At 34.1% G+C, this 25,421-nt stretch overlaps 3 protein-coding genes across 4 annotated transcripts in view; 1 reads left to right on the forward strand and 2 right to left on the reverse strand.

Annotated features, from left to right (window-relative positions):
* LOC105345784 (phosphoribosyl pyrophosphate synthase-associated protein 2) overlaps positions 1 to 24,824 on the reverse strand; it is a 42,453-nt gene extending 17,629 nt beyond the window's left edge. The window contains exon 1 of the mRNA XM_066065050.1: positions 24,820 to 24,824. The gene's annotated coding sequence lies outside the window, so the exon portion shown is untranslated. The remainder of the gene's footprint in view (positions 1 to 24,819) is intronic.
* Positions 636 to 17,877, forward strand: LOC105345779 (26S proteasome regulatory subunit 6A-B). Of its 2 annotated transcripts, XM_066065049.1 has the most exons (13): positions 637 to 790; positions 1,399 to 1,479; positions 3,055 to 3,180; positions 3,546 to 3,653; positions 3,808 to 3,870; positions 3,993 to 4,039; positions 4,133 to 4,223; positions 4,325 to 4,397; positions 4,848 to 5,057; positions 5,178 to 5,284; positions 5,488 to 5,633; positions 5,743 to 5,824; positions 6,052 to 6,304. In XM_066065049.1, exons 1-13 carry the CDS (start codon positions 749 to 751, stop codon positions 6,160 to 6,162), a joined length of 1,287 nt encoding a protein of 428 aa, XP_065921121.1. In that variant the 5' UTR covers positions 637 to 748; the 3' UTR covers positions 6,163 to 6,304. The 2 variants fall into 2 exon arrangements, 1 of the variants encoding a protein (XP_065921121.1); XR_010707329.1 differs by lacking the exons at positions 5,488 to 5,633; positions 5,743 to 5,824; positions 6,052 to 6,304 and adding exons at positions 17,069 to 17,409; positions 17,630 to 17,877 and having other exon boundaries at positions 636 to 790.
* On the reverse strand, positions 12,204 to 15,256 carry LOC117684659 (tripartite motif-containing protein 2-like). Its single transcript, XM_034457688.2, has 2 exons — positions 14,945 to 15,256; positions 12,204 to 14,775 (listed from the first exon to the last, which is right to left on the reverse strand). Exon 2 carries the CDS (start codon positions 14,761 to 14,763, stop codon positions 12,508 to 12,510), a length of 2,256 nt encoding a protein of 751 aa, XP_034313579.2. The 5' UTR covers positions 14,764 to 14,775; positions 14,945 to 15,256; the 3' UTR covers positions 12,204 to 12,507.
* Positions 24,825 to 25,421: the final 597 nt, after the last annotated feature.

Consider the following 25,421-nt stretch of genomic DNA (forward strand, 5'->3'; position numbering starts at 1 on the left):
CTGCAAAAATGAAAGGGAATCATGCAGAAAGAAAGGAAGTAGTATCCATACTTTGTGTGTGCATATGTATGTGATATCTTATTGATTACATTGAGCATGAATTGATCCGAGTGCTAAACAAGACATTTCAATGGATAAAAGGCTAGTTTACAGTAATTATAGAATTTCACTAATATGCAAGTGTTGATTTTAGCATGCATATAATATACAGCACTGATCAATCCCAACCTAACACCAGAGCAGACCCCAACTAAAACCTGGCATTATTGATCGAACTCGGGACCTGCGGGTTGGTAGATCAAAGCTACACCCAATGGGCTATCAAGATAGTCTCAAAGATTTGGCGATATAAACTGTATCACAATGTGTTAAACTCGCCATGTTGTGACATACTGTCATACAAAGAAGAGGTCATGGGATGTCGAGGATCCTAAATCTCTTCTTTGAAAACTATGAAGATAGTTGTATAAAACAAATGGTTACTTTTTATGAAATTATGCAGTATTTAGTTGAGACACAAATCCAGGTAGTCAGAATACTTTAATTAGCAGTTTTAAATTGAGAGTATGATTTTTTTGTATTTACTTTTTAAAAAGAAACTTGCCAACAAATGAACAATAACAGTGATGTTTGTTAAAATAAAATAGCTTGCAATAAAAATATTGAGCTTTTCAGTACTTTGATTTTACTTTTCGTCTTTGGTAGTTTTGGGTTCAACTTTTATTATTTATCACGTGATCATACCGGTATGGCGACTCTGGAAGATAAAGCAATTTGGGAAGACGGAGAAGTAGGATTTTAATCATTCTTTTTTGCAATTCATGCACAATTTTCTAAGTTTTACACTTAAGACATATAGCAGCATTGATTTATTATATTTAAACTGAAACAAATTCATTGCGTTAACGAATGTTGATGTCAACATCACTAAGTTGGTATGCTTCTATGAAAATCACTGTGTCATGCCAATACATTATAACTCTTATTGAATTGCTTTCGATAAAAATATAACAAATTACCATTTAAAATAAAATATGTAATTCATACATTACGGTTCATATTTTTAAACACATATTTTGTATTATATAAAACGGTTCACATTTTAACAGTTCGAATTTCCTCAGAGACACTATGCCGTGTGATTTCATATTTACATTGCCTGGTGTTTAAATACAAAATAATGACTAAAAAGCATCATTTATATGTTATGCTACACTTTCCAGAAAGGTTGACAATCCTTGTAAGGAAAGGTGTCAGTTTTTCCAGAATTAAATTCATATTTTTTATTGAATTAATTGGTGGTGGTGAGATACTTTATATTGCCATTTTGAAAATCAAATTTGTTGTGATAAGTAATAAACATGATGTTTTATAACCTTTTCTTTTTATCTATGCCAGGAGAGTTTGGGAGAGCAAATATTGAAATTGAATACAGATGAAATAGTTACAAGGACCAAACTTCTTGAAAATGAAATCAAGGTACATAAAATTTTGCTATAAAACTATTAAATTTTGTTATTTTCTCCATGATATTTTATCTATTTTGTTTAATTTGGTTTGAAAATTAGTTCCTCTCACTTAGATACATGTAATGGATCATGACTTTTTTATTTTACATGTAATATGTTTTACGGTGCGACCGTTGGGGCGAGCGCAGCATGTGATCAAATAATGAATTATGATAAATCAATAAAAATGAAAGTATCAACGTAACATAAATGAATTTGAATGCAAAATAAAATATAAACATGCTTATTTTTTATAATAAATTTTCATTATTCATCATTTATAAGATTGTTTATTTATTTAAATAGAATTTATCTCAGATACAATGTTGTTGAATAATAAAGATTTTAACATAATGTTTATTGCAGTTTATTTCCTCTTTTCTTGCAGCAGACATTTTTCTTAAACTTACATATAAAAAATTGACTTATCATAGAGTCCCCCCCCCCCCCCATTTTTAAAAAAAAATATATAATTTACGTATAAAAAAAAATTGCTGATCATATAAGAAAAACGGTTTTGGACCCCCCCCCCCCCCCCCCCCCCCCCCGGGAGGATGTAATAAATAAATGTGAAAATTAAGATACCATTGAGCAGTTAAAGAGCTAAATGCATACTACGCACTCAACATTCCTCACCCGGATTAGAATTTCCCTGATTTTGAGAATTTCTTTTTCATTTTGCTTGTAAATATTTTTTGAATGATGCTGCCGCGCCCCCTTTTAAAAAAACTTTCCTGGAAATTACTGTAAATATATAGTGAATAAAATAAATGTGAGCATTCATCCAAATGAGAGCAGGTTACTACTGTTTCCTATTAAAAAAAAAAAAATGTCCCCATTCGTTAGCTTTGCAAGATTTTGAGAAGATTTTGGTATTTATATTTCAGCAGATTAACAATAACTACTTAGAGTAATTTCCCCTTATTGTGACGTCAAAGTTCACGTCGTCAAGTGTCGTCTGTCTCTTTAAAATAAAAACTAAATGAAATATACTGTTTTGTTTACTTAAAAAGCATGATATTCTTGAAATTACACAATTTATCTGTTTCTCAAAAGTTTTACTTTGATTCTCGCGAGAAGGAATCAAGTCTAGTGAGATCGTCCGACATTGATAAATTGCATTGTGGGTCGAAATTTACTGACGCCTAAAAATTCTGTGGGATCAATGTGCAAGAAATCCATTGTGACGTCACTCGAAGGAACGACAACTCTGTTAGTGTTATGTAATGGAATTATTTTATTTACAATGCATGATGTACATAGTCTTTATCTTGTTCTCGTGAGAGTGTGAAATGGGAAACCATATTTACAGGGAATTACTGGGACGATTAAAACAAGGCATTACTGGTCCGATTTTCTGATGCCAAAAAAATCCGATGAATGAATGTGCAACTAGTCCGAATTTTCTAATCACACACGCCTTGCTGGTAGAGCTCGCTTCGCGCCGGCGCTGTGCGCCGGCGAGCCGCGCTCGCTATTAATGTGCAGCAATACTTTTGTGTTTTAATTGATACAAATATCAACAAAGGTTTTTGTTCCCTTTCAGATTATGAAAAGCGAGATTCTGAGGATAAATCATGACCTAACAGCAACTAAAGAAAAAATAAAAGAAAACACAGAAAAAATAAAAGTCAACAAAACTCTTCCATACCTGGTTTCAAATGTTATTGAGGTATGAATTGTCCTTATTCTTGTAAAAATGGTGCTAAAAGAATATTGCAGTCAAAAATATTTCTGTTGGAGCTGTCAAAAAATAAGATTTAGCTGTCAAAATTATTATTGAGTGTTGTTTGATCATCTTCGCTAGCCAAGGATTTTCGGTCCGCTTTGCTCCCCGTTTATGGGGAGCAAAGCGGACCGAAAACCCTTGGCTAGCGAAGATGTGTTTGATTGACATTGTTTCATTTTGATTAATGATGGTGGGAATGAATTGTTTCAATTTTAAAAATTTATACTGTACATTTATTTTTTTCCAGGTAAAATTTCGTACTGTAATATATGTATGTGAAAACAATTTATTTTTTGTTTGTGTTCTAGTTGCTGGACATGGAACCCCAGGATAGTGGGGAGGAGGATGGAGCCAATATTGATCTCGATGCTCAACGGAAGGGCAAGTGTGCTGTGATAAAGACATCCACCAGACAGGTACTGTCCTTGCTGATTATCAATGCAAATGTTTGCCTATTTAAAAAAAAAGTTTAGAAAGCCTTATTTCAATGATTCTCTTCTTTTAGATATATATTGCCTATTTTCAAATAGTTGAGAAGTCTTTTTTTCAATGAGTTTCTTCTTTTTTCAGACATATTTCCTGCCAGTCATAGGCTTGGTTGATCCAGAAAAACTGAGCCCAGGAGACATTGTGGTGAGACATAGATACCTGTTTTTGGAAAATATTGAAGTGTTAATTCTTTTGCATTTCATATTAAAGACTGGATATGTTGTTCTTTGCCAGATTCCTTAGTCTTCTATTTTGTTTTATTTCAGGGTGTTAACAAGGATTCTTACTTGATTCTTGAAACCTTACCACAAGAGTAAGTAGCTTTCTTAATCCACATTTTTAGAAGGAGAGTTTTTATTCATCCCAAATTTGAGAAATGCAATTAATGCTGTTGTCCTGTTTATAGGTATGATTCAAGAGTAAAGGCTATGGAAGTGGATGAAAGACCCACAGAACAGTACTCAGATATTGGTGGTCTAGACAAACAGATTCAAGAGGTTGGTTAATCTACACTAACTTAGAAAGAAAGAAAAATATTTTGGGGGGAAACAACCCCAAACTTTGTGAAAAAGTTTTATTTTGTTGTACTTGATTTTAGCTCATAGAAGCTGTAGTATTGCCAATGACACACAAAGAGAGGTTTGAAACTCTTGGAATCCAACCACCAAAAGGTAAAATATATTCAAATTAACTCTATCAGTGAACATCTTTATGTATTAAAGGTACACATATATTTTTATATTTATATTCTACGTATTATTTGCTTGTAAAATGTGTTGAAAGCTTATGGCTGTTACAGTGGCTCTTCCATTAATATGAACTTACCCGTAGGATAAAATAGGGATTTTAAGGTATAAATCACATTTGCATAGAAAGCAAGAGGTTAAATTAAAAAATAAATATAAGCATTATATCATTATTTTTTGAAAGATAAAGTCTCGTAACTGCAGCGATGTGTGCAAACAAATTCTCATAACGCACTAACACGTGTTACTCAATTTGTATTGCTGCAGTTATTAGACTGTATTTTTCAAAAAATAATGATTCAATGCTTACTTAACACAATATGTGATTGAAATTCTTAGAAGAAAGTCAAAACATTGGTGCTCTCTGTTGTTTAGGTGTGTTATTGTATGGAGCCCCAGGTACAGGCAAAACATTACTGGCCAGGGCCTGTGCTGCTCAGACAAAATCAACGTTCCTCAAACTGGCAGGACCACAGCTGGTACAGATGTTCATTGGAGATGGAGCCAAGCTAGTCAGAGATGCTTTTGCTCTAGCTAAAGAAAAACAGCCAGCAATTATATTTATTGATGAGTTGGATGCAATAGGTTTGTTACTGTTTTTATATGATCATATGTAGTTGTTGATAACTGTTAATAGAGACTTTACCGGTGGAAAGGAAAATATATTCATATTCCATTATTTTCAAATTGAACTTTGTTCTACAGGAACAAAACGATTTGATTCTGAGAAGGCTGGTGACAGAGAAGTCCAGAGGACAATGCTGGAGCTTCTGAACCAGATGGATGGGTTTCAACCAAATGCCCAAATCAAGGTACAATTTGTTTACTTGTGTCTACGGGTTGATAGGTGTTTAAATATCAGTAAACATTATAACCTCAGAGGATGTTCCACCTGACATTGCTTGTGTTATTACTCCGATATGTTCAGGGTTTTTTGGTATACATTAGAAGAAAAATTCATTCGATAGAAAAATAATTAACTTGCTGAAAATGGATTTCTTTTTTGTGTTAAAAGGTGATAGCAGCTACCAACAGAGTGGACATTCTGGATCCTGCTCTCCTGAGGTCAGGGAGGTTAGACAGAAAGATAGAATTCCCCCACCCCAATGAAGAGGCCAGGGCCAGAATTCTACAGATTCACTCCCGTAAAATGAATGTCAGGTACTGCAGAGTGATGCACATGATAACATGCTGTTCATATTTTAACTAAGAATATAACATAGCGTGGAAGTAGACGTAGTTATACGGTTTACGCATTTTGTTCTTGCAGCAAAGAAGTGAATTTTGAAGAATTGGCCAGATGTACAGATGATTTCAATGGTGCCCAGTTGAAAGCAGTGTGTGTGGAAGCGGTGAGTACCTATACATGTATTTTAATCATTTATGAAAAAAATACACATTAACTTCTACTGATTTCATTGATAGACATATAACCCATCAAAAATGAATTTATAAAGCCTGTATATTTTATAGTTCATAAGATATTGAAAATATTTTAAATCTTAAAAAAATACTTCACTCCAATATATATGTTATTTTAAATGATAAGACATTTCTAATGAGTATTTTGACTTTGTAGGGTATGATTGCATTAAGGCGAGAAGCCACAGAGCTGGATCATGAAGACTATATGGATGCTATCATTGAAGTGCAAGCCAAGAAGAAGGCAAATCTGATGTATTATGCTTAGAGATATTGAGAGAACTGTGTTGTATTTGAGATCTGGGAACTGTTCTGCCTGTAAAAAACAAATAACAATATTCATTTTTGATGGAACCATTATGACTGGATGTTTAATATGTATGTCAATAAAATGTCAAAACTTTCTGAAAGGTGTAATTTATCTATAGTTATTCCATCACCTCTTACAGTTTGTGGGCAATCATGATTTTCTACTGATGGTCAGTGTCACAGTTATGTATTGTTTGCTCTCAAGCTCAAAATTGTTGGCTCCTATCCTCAAACCGTAATTGATTTAATTTGCATTTCCAAAGAAGGACGGATAAGATACTGAAATGTCAAAATATCAACAAATCTGATAATTTTCTTCAAAATCATTCTAAACAATGTATACACATGTGTAGCAAAACATCAATTTGTAACCCATAAATATGTTAAATACTTAAAATTTATTGATTTAAACTGGCGTGTGCTTATCAAATTCCATTTTCGCTAGCCAAGTGTCCGATTCGTTAGAAAAACGAATCGGACACTTAGCTACTGAAGATGATCAAATCCCAAAATGGTGCCATTTTTATAACTTCAATGCCTTTTGTTTTATAGAGTGGGTCTGTGCTCCATATTCTTTGTCAGTCTAATAAAGGTCTAATGAAAAAACAAACCTATTTCGATTAACAAAAACGTGATGAAAGATAAACCACTATACATCGAAAATATCACTTTGTATCCAAACAATGGAATTTTTAGAAAAATAATACATGTCTGTAAATTCGTGGCAAAAGACACCTATACATACATCTTTGCTAGCCTTACTTACAGAGGAGTACCCTTATTTATTATATACGGGACCGTGGTTGCATCTTCGCTAGTCTGTGTCTGTGGGTACACATGTATGAGTGTGGTGGGGATTGTGTTTAGGGCTACATTTTTTATATCTTTTCCAAAATTACTAGGCCAATTTAAACCACATTCGGCACAAATCATACTTTGGTAAATACTCTTTATTCAAGGATGCTTTGTGGCAAGTAAGTTTCCTTATATATGGCAAAATTAGTAAGGCTGAAATCATGACCCGACCCTGGGGAATTTGACATCCAGATTAATTTTTTTTTTTCAAAATTCAAATGTGGGTTCTTTTCAGCAACGGAACAGCATATTGCCCAAAATTTAACTCCTGACATGTTTTATAAAGTTTTTGCCGTAACGTGTTTGTCAGCAATTTTTGTCCATTCGCGAGCAGTAACAGTAATTATAGGCCTCCTCTTGTTTCGTCAAGGTGTCATGGTGATATACAAGTTTGCAGTTCAGTGAATCGTTCTTGGCCGACGTTAGGCAAAATGAACTTGTCTCGCCTTTGGAAAAACATTTCAGTAGAGACATGTTGACAGTCAAATAAAGGTACATGTAGATACGGGTTGACAATCAAATAAAGACATCTTCGCTAACCAAGTGTCCGATTCGTTTTCCTCAAAACCAATCGGACTCTTGGCTAGCGAAGATGAATAAAGGTAGATAATGCACTTGTCAGGCACCCGCATACTAGTGTATTTTGTCATCTATTTATAGCCAGGGTTTTTTTATTTTCAGTCCAGACTTCCAATTACTAGTATAAATAATAAAGTAATAAATTAAATCACCAAGAACACATACACATGCTTAATTCACTCACGCATTGACTTATTGAACAATTGCTATTTAGTTGTCACTGAACTATCTAAGGTTGCTTTAACTAAAGATGCAGCTTTTCTAGGAAATATTTTTATAGAGAAAGGTTTTAAAAGATTTTTCTCTATATATTCCTATAAAAATTTGACCTCCCCAAAATTGTGGCCCCACCTTACATCATGATTTGAACAAACTTGAATCTGCTCTACACTACAAGATGATGCTTCCACACAAGTTTCAGCTTTTCTGGTCGATTGGTTTCTAAGAAGAAGAGCTTTTTCTATATATTCCATTGTCGACCCCTCATAATTGCCCCAACCTACCCCCGGGGATCATAATTTGAAGAAACAGAAACTTGAATCTACATTACCTGAGCATGCTTCCACATAAGTTTCAGCTTTTCTAGTCAAATGGATTTTGAGAAAAAGATTTCTGAAAAATAACAAATTTTCAATAATTTTTTATTATATCCCCTGGAAAGATGACATGACCCTTCATTTAAACAAACTTGAATACCCTTCACCCAATGATGCTTTATGTCAAGTTTGGTTGAAATTGGCCACGTGGTTCTAGAGCAGATGTCGAAAATATAAAAAAAGTTTACAGGCGGACATTTAGACGGACGGACGCCGGATAAAAAATGATCAGAAAAGCTCAGCTGAGCTTAAAAAAAATCCAAAACAACCAACATGAACTGAACCGGTTTTATTATTGGTCTGTTCACAAACTATTAAAGAGGACTAAATGGTCGTTGCCATTTTTTTTGCTGTATTAATCTCTTCTAGAAAAAAAAATGTATAAAGATACAGGGAAATATTTCCTTTTTAAGTCTGGCGTTTATTTTCTTCTCCATATCCATCATCTTTCTAAACAGATAGATATATTAATACTCATTGAATGTAAATAATACAAGCTGTATAATCTAACTACGCCTCGGACTACAGTTAAAATCTGGTTTTCCGAAAGATAAACTTCTACTATAAATACAACTCCGTTTAAAGAAATTCTTCTCACACACTTCGCTTCTGTATTTCAGACTTTTACGAGACCCTCATTATAAATAGCTTAAAGTTGTTTTCATCATAATCAATTGTACCAAAAGACCCAGATTCCGTATAACTGAGTTTGGTGTGTATAATGCCATCACAGTCAATGAAATACAGACACGAATCAATAGCATCTGCAACAGCGAACGTTTTGTTTGCAAGGTAGCAGGCTGCGAATACAAGTTTGAATATAAACGCTTTTCCTTTTTCTTGAATAGAAATCTTTTTTTCGACCGCAAGTTTATCAGATACATTTACCTCAATGTAACTTTTGGACACCAATATTAGATTTGACGAATGAGATGCTATTACATTTACTCCATCACAAGTGTTCGAAAGTTTTAGTTCTGGGTATGTGAAAATGTTCACCTTAACCATGAGCGCCTTGACAGCAACATGTCATAAAACAGCATTTTTGACATGTATCAACCGCCCTTCTACATCTTTTCCTGAGAATTTTATGATTGTGATATTTCACTCTCCTCGTCAGCTACAACATACGTCGATTGGTTAAGTCTATCCACTTCATACTCAGATTTCTTCTGCTCCATGGAAGTAGCTAAATCTAAGTTTTGTGTTACATTATCGGTAGTTGTTTTTCCATTTTTATTGTCAGATGTTTCGTTTTGTCTGCGATCCATATTCTTGCTTTTGAATTCATCTAGCTCCCTGGTTTTTTTTAAAATCAAGCTCGATCGTATTTTGTTGAAGGGAATTACACTCATCATCCCATGTTTGGTCGAAAGACTTTTCATGTTTCCTTGTTGACAACGTTTTCGTCGTTTCGTCGATTTTCGAATTCTAAAGAACGGGTGCTTGAGCAAATACCAGAACTTCGTCCATGACCACTCTGACTACTTCATCATCCTCTTGACGTGGTTGAGACAATTCATTTTCAGGAATATCGACAGTGCCAGGGCTCCTTTTGGTCAATAACCCGTCTGGTCCCACCTGTCTATGAACCATAACATTTTTCAAAACAAATGCAGTGAAGTCTATAGTGTTTCCGATCTTGAAATGTGTAAGAGATGCGCATAATTCTGTAACATTAGGGTTTTCGACTATCCCTAAACTGTGTCTTAAATTTGGACGCAACAAGACGATTTTCGAATCACTTTTACTCGAAAGTAGTTTTTCGTAAAAAGAAATTAATCCTTTTATTTTTTTTTGTGGTTTTAGAGCTCTGTTGAATTAAAATCCCAATTTTCTGATTTTCATCTTTAGTTCTTTCTTTAATTTCATGCTCAGCGATCTTACGTTGACAAATCAATTTGTCGAGGATATAATCGAAAGCGATTCCAACTTTCACTAAAGACGTGTTTTCATTCTCTAATATTTCTGCTAGTATTGACCCTAAAGATAACTGTCGTTGTTGCATTGCATCACATGATTGAGCATGTAAGGAAATCCTCTTTAAAACTAGTGGTCAAGTCCATCTTGCATAAAATGATAGATTCTGTAGAGAAAAAGGAGGAAACTCTCAGTAAGATTCTGAATTTCTTCTGAATTTCTTTCAAGGAACTTCGGTAAACTGTATGTACGAAATAATTACTTATCTACATGTAAGTATAGTAATAGGATTCAATTAATATACACTCATGCACATAAAACAAAGAACATCTTTACCTTTAATTTATAATGGCAACTAATGTCAACCACGGACTTACTATTGTTGTAATAGATATCCCCTTGCAGCAGATTGCCCGTTATCAATGTCGTGCGGTAATATTCAGAATTTCAGTATCATAATATTATATGCGCACAATACAACCTGATTCTAAAAGGTCATAGACACGCACATATTGAGACTACTGTCTATATACATCGGCATAATTAAAACACCGCTGTGATGTCATTTCTTTGTTCCAGCAGTCTAAAATTTTGCCCGTGACAGTCTGATATTAGTGAGCTTCTTAATATCAGACCGTTACCAGTGGTTACAGTACTGATATCCTTCAAAATCGGACTATCTCGGGTAAATCAACCATGAACTTTAATGGAATATTGCAAATACATGTATTGATAATGTTTTGCGAGTTTATCCAAGTTAACAAAATGCAAGCTCTTAAAATAAAATCATAGTCCTATGGGATCAATTTTCTGATATATGGAGTTGCATGTACCAGAGGAGAGTGTGAGAAAATTTTAAATCAAAATGACTAATTGCAACTGTCAAAACACAGATTAGAAACATATTCAAGGTGTTATCCACAGAGAGTTTTGCATGGCTATTTTCATTTACAGCAAAGGAAGCGGTTATTGTCACAACGTAGTTTTCTGTTCTATATAAAAAAAAATGAACAAATATCATTGGATACAGAAATTTGTAAATTTATTACATATATAAATAAATTATTTACAGGGAAGTTCTGACAATTTTGATTTTTTTTCTTTTTTTACTAAAATTTTTCATTCGTTTACATTTCTAGAATATTTTTTTAATTCTAAAAATGTATCACAAACCTTTAATATATATTTCAGTAACTTTAATTAAATTCATATTTGTCCCTTTTGAAATTATGATTGCGGGGGTATGAGTCCCACTAGGAGAGTTCTCGTTAAAGATGACATCCACGCATAATAATCCTCTTTTCTTTCTGATGACCACCATATTGATTCTCAATATTCTTTCATGCGTGGGGATGGGGGCCAGGTTATATCTTTAAAGCATGATCGTGTAAATCACGGTCAACTGCGGAACTAAAAAATTACACTTACCCTATAAGCTGCATGTTTGTTGATGTTGAATGGAGGATGAATATTAAATATTTATTTTCACCCGCAGGGTCTACGCCTAATTACACATGTTTACAATTTTGCCATTATGAAGGATGATATGATCGGTACCTCTATAGCATGCTAAACCACCAAAGACCAAAATAAAAAAAATACTGTTTACATTTTTTTAAGTTGCTCCTTTCACTATATAAGTTGAGTAAATGTTAATCAGTATGTGTCATTCCAATTTTTCCACAATCATATACTAGTATACATTCCAACTTATACAGATGTATGACATCAGCATGAGCTTCATTGTATATCTATTACTAAATATTCCGAAAGCCGTTCCTACCATAACGAATTTATTAAAACTTGATTAAATCGTGATTTGGTCTACAGCTCATCATTTACTGTTTTTCTACGATAAAGTGTGATTTATTGGATTATTTGATTTATAACTTTATCAATTAAAATAAAAAACAATTCCAGAATACATGAATTTAATCAATTGTTCTTGCACGGTGCATAACATTCTGTGGAAAGACGATGATAAGTTTCTATTCTACCTCAAAAGCTTAAAGTGAGAAGAGAAACAATCATAAAAAATCTTAAACTAATTTATTCGTCAGAAATGCTTTGATATGTTATCCATTAGTATAATTAACCTTCCTTAAATTTCCTTATGTACATATTATAAAGAATCCATTCGTAAGGCACATTTTGTGACTGTCACGCATGTATTAGGGCAAACGAATTAAAGCACTTTATAATATGACACACAACAATGTTGATAAACCCTTAAATCCATTAGAAAAGATTAAAACAAACATGTTTTACCTTAACCGTCTACCCACCCCAGTGAACTTGTACATGCATTATAGCCTTCTTTAAGTGCATATATATTTTAATTACCAAATTCATAACTAGAGGTGGTATAGTCTGACTATGTCTTGAGTTGCAATCAACATTTGATTCCCCAAAAGCACATCTATACTTCTTACAAACAAAACTCCACATAAAGAAATTATTCTCACACATGTCGCCTCTGTGTTGTAGACATTCACAACGTCCTCATTAAAGCTAGCCAGATAGACAAAGTTGTTTTTATCGCATGAAATTGCTCCAAAGGACCCAGACTCCACGTAAAAGACTCTGTTGCTTATGTTGCCTTCACTGTTGATGAAAAACAGACACCGATCACAAGCATCTGTAACTGCAAATGTCTGGTTTGGAAGATAGCAAGCTTCGAAAACCCGATTAAATTTGAATTCCTTTCCCTTTTCTTTAAAAGAAAACTTTTTCTCGATTTTACCGTTACAGAAGATCTCGATATAACTATTTGTCACCAATATCAACTTCGACGACTGTGACGCAATAGCGCTTACTCCATCAAACGTTTGTTTTTGTTCAAGTCCAGGGTAAGTAAAGATTTTTACCTTGCCTGTCTGCGTCTTCACAGCGAGATAACTATAAAACTTAGCAACAGTAACAGCATCCGCAACAGGTATCAAACGCCGTTCCACGTGTTCCCCTGCAAACTTTATGACAATGAGTTTTGCGTTTTCATTGTCAGTTACCACAAACGTCGATCTGTCTATCCAAGTCACATTAGTGTAGACTATTTTTTGTGGCTTTCCCCCTCTCCCATAAATATCTATTGCGACTGAACATTCTGGTATCAGATCCAGTTCAGCTTGCTTCCACTCCTCTGAAGTCGGTGTATTTGAGCTGTTCGAAGCATTCCTACTTTTATTCTTCATTGAATTTTTAGATGTATCTTTGTGCATGCGAGGAACAGTGTTGTCATCGGATACGTTTTTTGCCCTTGTTTTCTTTTCTAGGTCTTTGCCAATTTTGCCATGTTCAGTACTAGAACTACTTTCATTATCTTTGATTTGAGCAGAATATACTATCTCAGGTTTTCTTGAGGGGTGTAGAAGATGTTCTTGTTTACTCGAAACAATACATATTTCGTTGTTGTTTTGATGTTCTGGTTCTGAAAGAACGGGTGCCTGGGCAAGCACTACATCTTTCGTCTCCTTCACTACAGCAGACAAAGACCATGGTTGTTTTGTAGCATCACAAATGTGAGAATGGATAAACATTCCATCTGTCCCAAGCATTTTATTCGATTGGAGGATTTTCAAATCAAATGCATTGAAGTCTTTTTCATCAAACTTCTTGATATCTATGAAAGAGACATTCACTTCTGAATTACCAAGAGTCTCGACCACGCTAAGACTCTTTTTGAAATCTAGTCCTAAACAGATGATTTTAGAATCTCTTTTGCTTGATAGGAGTTTTTCGTAAAAGGAAACAATCCCTTTTAATTCTTTTTGGGTTTGGGAGTTCTGACGAATTAAAGTACTGATTTTCTGTTTTTCTTCTTTGGAGTTTTGTTTGATTTTATTCTCAGCGATCTGACGATGACAAGTCAATTTGTCGAGGAAGTTGTCGAAAGTGATTGCAACTTGCTCTAAAGTTGTCTTTTCATTTTCTATTATTTCGTTTTCTATTGAAGCTAAAGAAAATTCTCTTTGTTTTAATTCATCACTGGTTTTACTCAAGTTTTCTAGTACCTTTTCTGTCTCCCTTTCTATCCCTGTTTTCACCAGTGATACATTGACATAATCATGTGCTCTGTGTTCAAAATAAAAACACTCTTTGCAGAAGGGTATCCGACATTCCCGGCAATAAAACTCAAGGCTCATTCCGGGGTGCTTATTGCATGCGATGCTTGAACTCTCTGCTTCATATTTTCCCGCCAAAAAATCTTTGTAAGAGACAACTTTATGATTGGCTGTTAAAGTTGTAAAGGTATGTCTTGAGCCACTGCATACGTCACACAACAATTCGTTACATGTTAAACATTTTGACACTACTTCTTTCTGCTCTGACCGTAGCTGGCAAAACGAACATAGCAGATTCCCTGTAACTGAGAGTTCCTCGATTAAATTCATAAGCGCGTGATCGTATTCAAATTTCGACTCTGATTTAAACGTTTTCTTACAGATTGGACAAAGGGGCTTTTTGTCCTCAACAATTGATTTTTTGATAAGCGTCTGCAAACACAATTCACAAAATACATGATAACAAGGCAGACACACTGGTTTAGTGTAGACTTTACAACAGATTAAGCATGTTAGGAAATCCTCTGTAAAACTTGTAGTCAAGTCCATCTTGCATAAATTCTGTCAAAAAAATAAAGAGAAAAATCTGAATAAGGTCACGAATGTTTTACTGAAAACTTGCGTAAACTGTATGTACAAAATAACTAGTTATTTCAATAAGTAAGTTTATGAATATGATTCTACGTATATACATGTACACTCATGCATACAAAACAAAAAAGATGTTTACCTTTTAATGGAGCTTATGTCAGTTAATCTCTTACTGTTGTAATCGATTTCTTCGTAATACATGTTTTATGCTCATGCAGCAGATTGTCCCTTATCAATGTTTTGCGGTAATATTTAGAGCACCTGTACAGCATGAATTTAAAAGGCATACGGTATAAAAACACACACATTGAGAATCAATCAATTTAGAAGTGCATGGCGACTGTTAATACAGTACAGTAGCGGATCGATCCAGGATTCGTCAAATGGGGGCCCGAAGCGGTTGGGGGTCTGTGGGCCACCTTGAGGCCCCAAGTGGGTCCAGGTGGCGCAAATCCCCCGGAAACTCTTGGGTTTTGATGTATTTTAAGACATGTACATTTTTATGAGCTATTCTAGAAAGATCACGAAGCAATCATTTACACTGTCAAATTTAATGCAGAAATATTTAGATTTAATATGATACGATGAAAAATCGTAAATTTTATATAACCAATAACTGGATTGGGTATGAGAGCATAATGCGATTTAATTAATTGGCAAGATTAATCGAAAGATAGAATTGTTTTCCGGATGTTTGATTAATATGAAGTTTGAAGTTGTTTAAAGAATGTACTTGTTAAACTGCAAAATTTAATGTGTTCATTGTCTTTAAAAACAATCATAAGTTAACCATCTTTTTTTACACACACACACACACACACACACACACACACACACACACACACACACACACACACACACACACACACACACACACACACACACACACACACACACACACACACACACACACACACACACACACACACACACAATGAATCATTTTTAAATTTAACCTGTTGGAATAATTTGCCAATAAAGCTTTCAACACAACAATCTAATATAAATATTTAGTATATATATATTGCACTCCCTGTGTTCGCTTATGTTCTTTGTTGAAGAGGTTCTCAGTGTATGTGGCATCTTCAGTGAAAGAAAAGAAAGTCAACCTTGCTATGTTTACTGCTTAAAACTAATGACGATTGGAGTCAGCTTTGTTTTCATTCCAGGGAGATGCTATCATTTGTAGATTCAGGAAAGCAGAAACACAAAGTGTCCATACTAACAAATAACAACATTTTTTGAAAACTCTAGCTTGAAACTTTTAAATTTAAATAAACCCTATAGATTCTCATTGTAAACTATTGAATTATTTGTTGAAATAATGATCTTTTAAAGTAAACTTATCAATGATGGAATGAATGATTATATAATGCAGGACGTAAAGAAATTAGAAGGTTAAAGTAATACGTGGGTGTCATTTTAGAGACTTGAATTCATTTGCTGCGGATCGCAATAAGTTGTAAACAAGTTCATTTTGGACCTATAACTGCAGCGATGTGTGCAAACAAATTTTTCATAAAGCGCTTACACGCGTTACTCAATTTGTATGCACACACTGCTGCAGTTATGAGACTGTATCTCTAAAAAAATAATGATTCAATGCTTAATTAACACAATATGTGATTGAAATTCTTAGAAGAAAGCCAATACATTTGTGTTCTCTGTTGTTTAGGTGTGTTACTGTATGGAGCCCCATGTACAGGTAAAACATTACTGGCCAGGGCCTGTGCTGCACAGACAAAATCAACGTTCCTCAAACTGACAGGACCACAGCTGGTACAGATGTTCATTGGAGATGGAGCCAAGCTAGTCAGAGATGCTTTTGTTCTAGCTAAAGAAAAACAGCCAGCAATTATATTTATTGATGAGTTGGATGCAATAGGTTTGTTACTGTTTTATATGATCATATGTAGTTGTTGATAACTGTTAATAGAGACTTTACCGGTGGAAATGAAAATATATTTATATTCCATTATTTTCAAATTGAACTTTGTTCTACAGGAACAAAACGATTCGATTCAACCAAATGCCCAAATCAAGGTACGACTTGTTTACTTGTGTCTACGGGTTGATAGGTGTTTAAATATCAGTAAACATTAGAACTGTTCCACCTGGGATTGCTTGTGTTAATTATGTAAATTGGAATAGATAAGTATTACTCTGATATGTTCAGGGTTTTTTGGTATACATTAGAAAAAAAATTCATTCGATAAAAAAATAAGTAACTTGCTGAAAATGGATTTCTTTTTTGTGTTAAAAGGTGACAGCAGCCACCAATAGAGTGGACATTCTGGATCCTGCTCTTCTGAGGTCAGGGAGGTTAGACAGAAAGATAGAATTCCCCTACCCCAATGAAGAGGCCAGGGCCAGAATTCTACAGATTCACTCCCGTAAAATGAACGTCAGGTACTGCAGAGTGATGCACATGATAACATGCTGTTCATATTTTAACTACGAATATAACATAGCGTGGAAGTAGACATAGTTATACGGTTAACACATTTTCTTCTTGCAGCAAAGAAGAGAATTTTGACTGAGGAATTGGCCAGATGTACAGATGATTTTAATGGTGCCCAGTTGAAAGCAGTGTGTGTGGAAGCGGTGTGTACCTATACATGTATTTTAATCATTTATGAAAAAAATACACATTATCTTCTACTGATTTCATTGATAGACATATTACTCATCAAAAATGAATTTATAAAGCATATAGTTCATAAGATATGGAAAATATTTTTAATCTTAAAAAAAAATACTTCACTCCTAAATATATTTTATATTAAATGATAAGACATTTCTAATGAGTGTTTTGACTTTGTAGGGTATGATTGCATTAAGGCGAGAAGCCACAGAGCTGGATCATGAAGACTATATGGATGCTATCATTGAAGTGCAAGCCAAGAAGAAGGCAAATCTGATGTATTATGCTTAGAGACATTGAGAGAACTGTGTTGTATTTGAGATCTGGGAACTGTTCTGCCTGTAAAAAACAATTACCAATATTCATTTTTGATGAAACCATTATGACTGGATGTTTAATATGTATGTCAATAAAATGTTAAAACTTTCTGAGTTGTGTATTCATCTTCTGGTATTCTATCATCTCTTACAAGTTGTGTGCAATTATGATTTACACTTCTCTTTGACTGATGGTCAGTTGCACATCTACGGATGTTTGCTCTCAAGCTCAAAAACGTTGGCTCATCACTTTTGCGCTATAGTTTAAGCCTCCTTTTTGTTCGTCGATGTTTCATGGAGAAATACTTATATGGGGGACATCCAAATGAGGGAGAGTGAGGTACTTGTTGCGCAGGCGTTCATATTTAGTGGTTTTACTGATCAATGTATCGCCATTTTTTGAGAAAAAAAAGAGAGATCAAATTCGATAGATCTGCTATTGTCATTTTTATTGGGTTTTTTTTTCAATCCATATACAGTGATAAAGTAATCAACTAAATCACCAAGAACATGTACAAATGTATACTTCACTTGCGCATTGATTCAACATTAAATATTGCTAGTTAGTGGCTACAATGCGTAAAATATGACACAAAAAAATAATAACATCGTAAATTGAAAAGATGACTATGCAGAAGGATTTTCCTTTGACATAAAATTTATGAAAGATGTATATTTTTTCGTTTTTAAACATCTGCATATTTTCTGTAATATATAATTTTGAGATAATGTAACTGTACAACTATATTTGGAAATTTATTTTGCATCAGTTGAGCAAGTAAATACTGAATATGTATACAAAATGATTACCTTAATTAAGGTACTAGTTATTTCGTTATTCAGAGGTTTTAAAGTTGGTTTTCCAAAGAATTTTCCAGTGACAAAGAAATAGTAGATATTCGATAAAAGAAACAAAAACAAAAAATAAGTCATGAACTGAGCTGGTTTTGTCGTTTATTTTGTTCATCGATGGCTGGCTGGTCGTTTCCATTTTTAGACTATTAATCCCCTTTACAAAAAACCCTTTGTTTTATTTAAATTTTAATAACAAAATATTATGATTTTTCTTTACTAATAATAATAATACATGACTAATGAAATCATATCTTTTAAGGTAAATGTTGATAATATCCAGACTTATTTCAAACTGCTTATCGTTTTCCTCAACTGATAGAAGAGAAAATACTTAAAAGTGAATGTAAATACACTGTAAATTAATTTATGCATGCGTGTATTACAGGTTGTATAATATAACTACATCTCGAGTTGCGATCAAAATTTGGTTATCCGAAAGCACAGATAAACTTCTTGCACACAAAACGCCGCCTAGAGAAATTCTTCTCACACACATCACGTTTGTGTTATAGACCTTTACGAGATCCTTGTTAAAACTAGCGAGGTAGACCAAGTTGTTTTCATCACAAGCAATTGCACCAAAGGAGCCAGATTGCGTATAACTGACTTTGGCGTGGATATTCCCATCACAGTCTATGAAATGCAGACACCTATCAATAGCATCTGTAATAGCGAACGTTTTGTTTGAAAGGTAGCAGGCTGCAAAAACATGCTTGAATTTAAATGCGTTTCCCTTTTCTTGAAAAGAAATCTTTTTGTCGACTGCAAGTTTATTAGATACATGTGTCTCAATGTGACTTTTGGTCACCAATATCAGGTTTGACGAATGTGCTGCTATTGCACTCACTCCATCACAAGTCTTCGAAAGTTTTAGTTCTGGATAAGTGAAAATGTTCACCTGTTTCATGAGTGTCTTTAAAGCAAGATAACCACCAAATTTAGCTACGGTGACAGCATTTTTTACATGTATTAACCTCCGTTCAACATCTTCTCCTGCTAATTTTACGATTATGACGTTTTCATTCTCCTCGTCAGCTACAACATACGTCGATTGGTCTATCCACGTCACATCAGTATATTTTGTTGGTGGTGGCTTCTTCCCTTTACCATAAATGTCAATTACGACAGTACGCTGAGGTGTCTGTTCAGATTGCTTCTGCTCCATGGAAGTAGTTGCATCTGAGTCTACAGAATCACTTGTGTTTTCGTTCTGCTCCATAGAAGTACCTGCATATAAGTCTGCACTACCACTCGTGTTTTCAGATGTTTCGTTTTGTCCACAATCGATATTCTTGTTTTTGGATTCATCTTGCTCCCTGTTTTTCAGTTCAAGATCAATGTCGATCGTATTTTGGTGAAAGGACTTTTCATGTTTTCTTGTTGACACAAGTTTTTCGTTGTTTGGTTCATGTTGGACTTTTGAAGGAACCGGTGTTTTTGCAAATACTAGAACTTCCTCCTTTACCTGACTGACTTCTTTATTATCATGTAGACATGGTTGAAATAAGTTATTTTCAGTACTATCAGCATTACACCTTTCGGTCAAAAGCCCATCTGGTCCAACCTGTCTATACACCTCGACTTTTTTCAAATCAAATGCATTGAATTCTTTTGCATTACCCATTTTAAAATCTGTTAGAGAAACGCATAATTCTGTACTACTTGGCTTCTCGACCTTTCCGAAACTACCTGAATTTCGTACACCTGGTCGCAAGATGGCAATTTTTGAATCACTTTTACTTGAAAGTAGTTTTTCTTTAAAAGAAATTAAGCCTTTTTATTTCTCTGTCGTTTTAAAGTTTTGTCGAATTAAAGCCTCGATTTCCTGTTTTTCTTTTTCTGTTATTTCTTTAATTTCATGCTCAGCGATCTTCCGTTGAACAACCAATCGGTCGAGGAAGTAGTCGAAAGCGACCTCGACTTTCTTTAAAGAAGTCTTTTCATTCTCTAATATTTCTTTTTCTATTGATTCCAAAGCTGACTGTCGTTTTTGTATTGCATTGCTAGTTTCTTTCAAATTTTCTAATACTTCTTGTGCTTCTTTCTCTACCTCTATTTTCACCTGTGATATATTGACATAATCATGACCCCTGTGCTCTAAATAAAAACAATCTTTACAGAATGGAATTCGACAAACCTGGCATTAAAACTCAATATTCATTGCGGGGTGCCGCTTGCATACGATGTTTGTACTCTCTAATTCATATTTTCCCTCCAAAAAAATCCGTGTAAGAGACAACTTAATGATTGGCTGTTAAAGATGTAAAGGTGTGCCTAGAACTACTGCATACGTCACACAACAATTCGTTACATGTTAAACATTTTGACACTACCTCTTTCTGCTCTGACCGTAGCTGGCAAAACGAACAAAGTAATTTACCTTTCACTGAGTGTTCCTTAATTAAATTCATAAGCGCGTGATTGTATTCAAATGTTGATTCGGAATGAAACGTTTTCTTACAGATTGGACAAAGGGGCATTTTGTCACGAACAGTTAAATTTCTGATTAGAGTCTGCACACAAGACTCACAGAATGCGTGATTACAGGGCAGACACATTGGTTTAGTGTAGACTTCACAACAGATTCAGCATGTAAGGAAATCCTCAGTAAAACTAGTTGTCAAGTCCATCTTGCATAAAATGATAGATTCTGTAGAGAAAAAGGAGGAAAATCTTAGTAAGATTCTGAATTTCTTTCAAGGAACTTCGGTAAACTGTTTGTACGAAATAATTATTTATCTACATGTAAGTATAGTAATAGGATTCAATTAATATACACTCATGCACATAAAACAAAGAACATTTTTACCTTTAATTTATAATGGCAACTAATGTCAACCACGGACTTACTACTGTTGTAATAGAAATCCCCTTGCAGTAGATTGCCCGTTATCAATGTCGTGCGGTAATATTCAGAATTTGAGTTTCATAATATTATATGCCCACAATACAACCTGATTCTAAAAGGTCATAGACACGCACATATTGAGACTACTGTCTATATACATCGGCATAAATAAAACACCGCTGTGATGTCATTTCTTTGTTCCAGTAGTCTAAAATTTTGCCCGTGACAGTCTGATATTAGTGAGCTTCATAATATCAGACCGTTACCAGTGGTTACAGTACTGATATCCTTCAAAATCGGACTATCTCGGGTAAATCAACCATGAACTTTAATGGAATATTGCAAATAAATGTATTGATAATGTTTTGCGAGTTTATCCAAGTTAACAAAATGCAAGCTCTTAAAATAAAATCATAGTCCTATGGGATCAATTTTCTGATATATGGAGTTGCATGTACCAGAGGAGAGTGTTAGAAAATTTTAAAACAAAATGACTAATTGCAACTGTCAAAACACAGATTAGAAACATATTCAAGGTGATATCCACAGAGAGTTTTGCATTGCTATTTTCATTTACAGCAAAGGAAGCGGTTATTGTCACAACGCAGTTTTCTATTCTATATAAAAAATGAACAAATATCATTGGATACAGAAATTTGTAAATTTATTACATATATGAATAAATTATTTACAGGGAAGTTCTGACAATTTTGATTTTTTTTCTTTGTTTACTTAAATTTTTCTTTTGTTTACATTTCTAGAATATTTTTTTTTATTCTAAAAATGTATCACAAACCTTTGTAATTTTAATATATATTTCAGTTACTTTAATCAAATTCATATTTGTCCCTTTTGAAATTATGATTGCGGGGGTATAAGTCCCACTAGGAAAGTTCTCGTTAAAGATGACATACACACATAATAATGCTCTTTTCTTTCTGATGACCACCTTATTGATTCTCAATTCTTTCATGCGTGTGGATGGTTATATCTTTAAAGCATGATCGTGTACATCACGGTCAACTGCGGAACTAAAAAAATTTCACTTACCCTTTAAGCTCCATGTTTGTTGATGTTGAATGGAGGATGAATACTAAATATCTATTTTCACCCGCAGTGTCTACGCCTAATTACACATGTATACAATTTTGCCATTATAGAGAATGATATGATCGGTACCTCTATAGCCTGCTGAACCACCAAAGACCAAAATAAAAAAAATGCTGTTTAAATTTACATTTTTTTTATGTTGCTCCTTTCACTATATAAGCTGAGTAAACGTTAATCAGTATGTTTTATTCCAATTTTTTCCACAATCATATATTAGTATACATTCCAACTTATACGGAAGTATGACGTCAGCATGAGCTTTGTTGTATATCTATTCCTAAATATTCCGAATGCATATATATATATATATATATATATATATATATATATATATATATATATATATATATATATATATATATATACCATATATATATATATATATATATATATATATACCATATATACGATAGCACTTTATAATATTTCTCCTTTAAATCCATTCATTACTTTCCAAATGAAAGCTGAATACTATGATACTAGTAAATAACAACACATTGTGTGGAATTAGCAACGACACGCTGCAGCTATTTAATATTTGGCATATTAAATGTACAGACACATAATTATGGCATAAAGTTGGATCACATGATTTATCTATTTAATAAAACAATTCTGAAAATTTAAACTTTCCGCTGTACGTGTCGTCCTAAACTGGTATTTAACACCTGAGCAATTCTTTATATAGCCTTGCTAATAAACCGGTTCTTAAGAACCAGGTGACACAAACATGTATTCGAATGAAAACCTTATATATCCGGATAATTAATTCATTATTATACCAAGTAGAAATTGATTTCTGTCTAATTCGTCCCTCAAACAAAAGAAATCATATGACACACAACAATGTTGATAAACCCTTAAATCCATGAGAAAAGATTAAAACAAACATGTTTTTACCTTGACCGTCTACCCACCCCAGTGAAAGTATACATGTATTACAGCGTTCTTTAAGTAATTTTTTATTTACCAAATGCATAACTAGAGGTGGTATAGTCTGACTTTGTCTTGAGTTGCAATCAACATTTGATTCCCCAAAAGCACATCTATACTTCTTACAAACAAAACTCCACATAAAGAAGTTATTCTCACACATGTCGCCTCTGTGTTGTAGACATTCACAACGTCCTCATTAAAGCTAGCCAGATAGACAAAGTTGTTTTTATCGCATGAAATTGCTCCAAAGGACCCAGACTCCACGTAAAAGACTCTGTTGCTTATGTTGCCTTCACTGTTGATGAAAAACAGACACCGATCACAAGCATCTGTAACTGCAAATGTCTGGTTTGGAAGATAGCATGCCGCGAAAACTCGATTAAATTTGAAGTCCTTTCCCTTTTCTTTAAAAGAAACCCTTTTCTCGATTTTACCGTTACAGAAGATCTCGATATAACTATTTGTCACCAATATCAACTTCGACGACTGTGACGCAATTTAGCGCTTACTCCATCAAACGTTTGTTTTTGTTCAAGTCCAGGGTAAGTAAAGATTTTCACCTTCCCTGTCTGCGTCTTCACTGCGAGATAATCATAAAACTTAGCAACAGTAATAGCATCCTCGACAGGTATCAAACGCCGTTCCACGTGTTCCCCTGCAAACTTTATGACAATGAGTTTTGCGTTTTCATTGTCAGTTACCACAAACGTCGATCTGCCTATCCATGTCACATTAGTGTAGACTATTTTTCGTGGCTTTCCCCCTTTTCCATAAATATCTATTGCGACTGAACATTCTGGTATAAGATCCAGTTCAGCTTGCTTTCTTTCCTCTGAAGTCGGTGTATTTGAGTTGTTCGAAGCATTCCTAGTTTCTTTTTTTATTGAATTTTTAGATGTGTCTTTGTGCATGCGAGAAACAGTGTTGTCATCGAATACGTTTTTTGCCCTTGTTTTCTGTTCTAGGTCTTTGCCAATTTTGCCATGTTCAGTACTAGAACTACCTTCATTGTCTTTGATTTGAGCAGAATATACTTTCTCAGGTTTTCTTGAGGGGTGTAGGAGATGTTCTTTTTTACTCGAAACAATACATATTTCGTTGTCGTTTTGATGTTCTGGTTCTGAAAGAATGGGTGCCTGGGCAAACACTCTATCTTTCGTCTCCTTCACTACAGCAGACGGAGACCATGGTTTTTCCGTCGCACCCGAAATATGAGAATGGATAAACAATCCATCTGTCGAAAGCATTTTATTCGATTTGAGGATTTCCAAATCAAATGCATTGAAGTCTTTGTCGTCAGATTTCTTGATATCTGTGAAAGAAACACTTACTTCTGAACCACAACGAGTCTCTACCACGCTAAGACTCTTTTTCAAATCTAGTGCCAAACAGATGATTTTAGAATCTCTTTTGCTTGATAGGAGTTTTTCGTAAAAGGAAACAAACCCTTTTAATTCTTTTTGGGTTTGGGAGTTCTGTTGAATTAAAGTACTGATTTTCTGTTTTTCTTCTTTTGAGTTTTGTTTGATTTTATTCTCAGTGATCTGACGTTGACAAGTCAATTTATCGAGGAAGTTGTCAAAAGTGATTGCAACTTGCTCTAAAGACGTCTTTTCATTTTCTATTATTTCGTTTTCTATTGACGCTAAAGAAAATTCTCTCTGTTTCAATTCATCACTGGTTTTACTCAAGTTTTCTAGAACCATTTCTGTCTCCCTCTCTATCCCTTTTTTCACCAGTGATATATTGACATAATCATGTACTCTGTGTTCAAAATAAAAACACTCTTTGCAGAAGGGTATCCGACATTCCCGGCAATAAAACTCAAGGCTCATTCCGGGGTGCTTATTGAATACGATGTTTGTACTCTCCGCTTCATATTTTCCCGCCAAAAAATCTTTGTAAG

Source organism: Magallana gigas, chromosome 7 (genome assembly GCF_963853765.1).
Source record: "Magallana gigas chromosome 7, xbMagGiga1.1, whole genome shotgun sequence".
NCBI classification, from domain to species: Eukaryota; Metazoa; Mollusca; class Bivalvia; order Ostreida; family Ostreidae; genus Magallana; species Magallana gigas.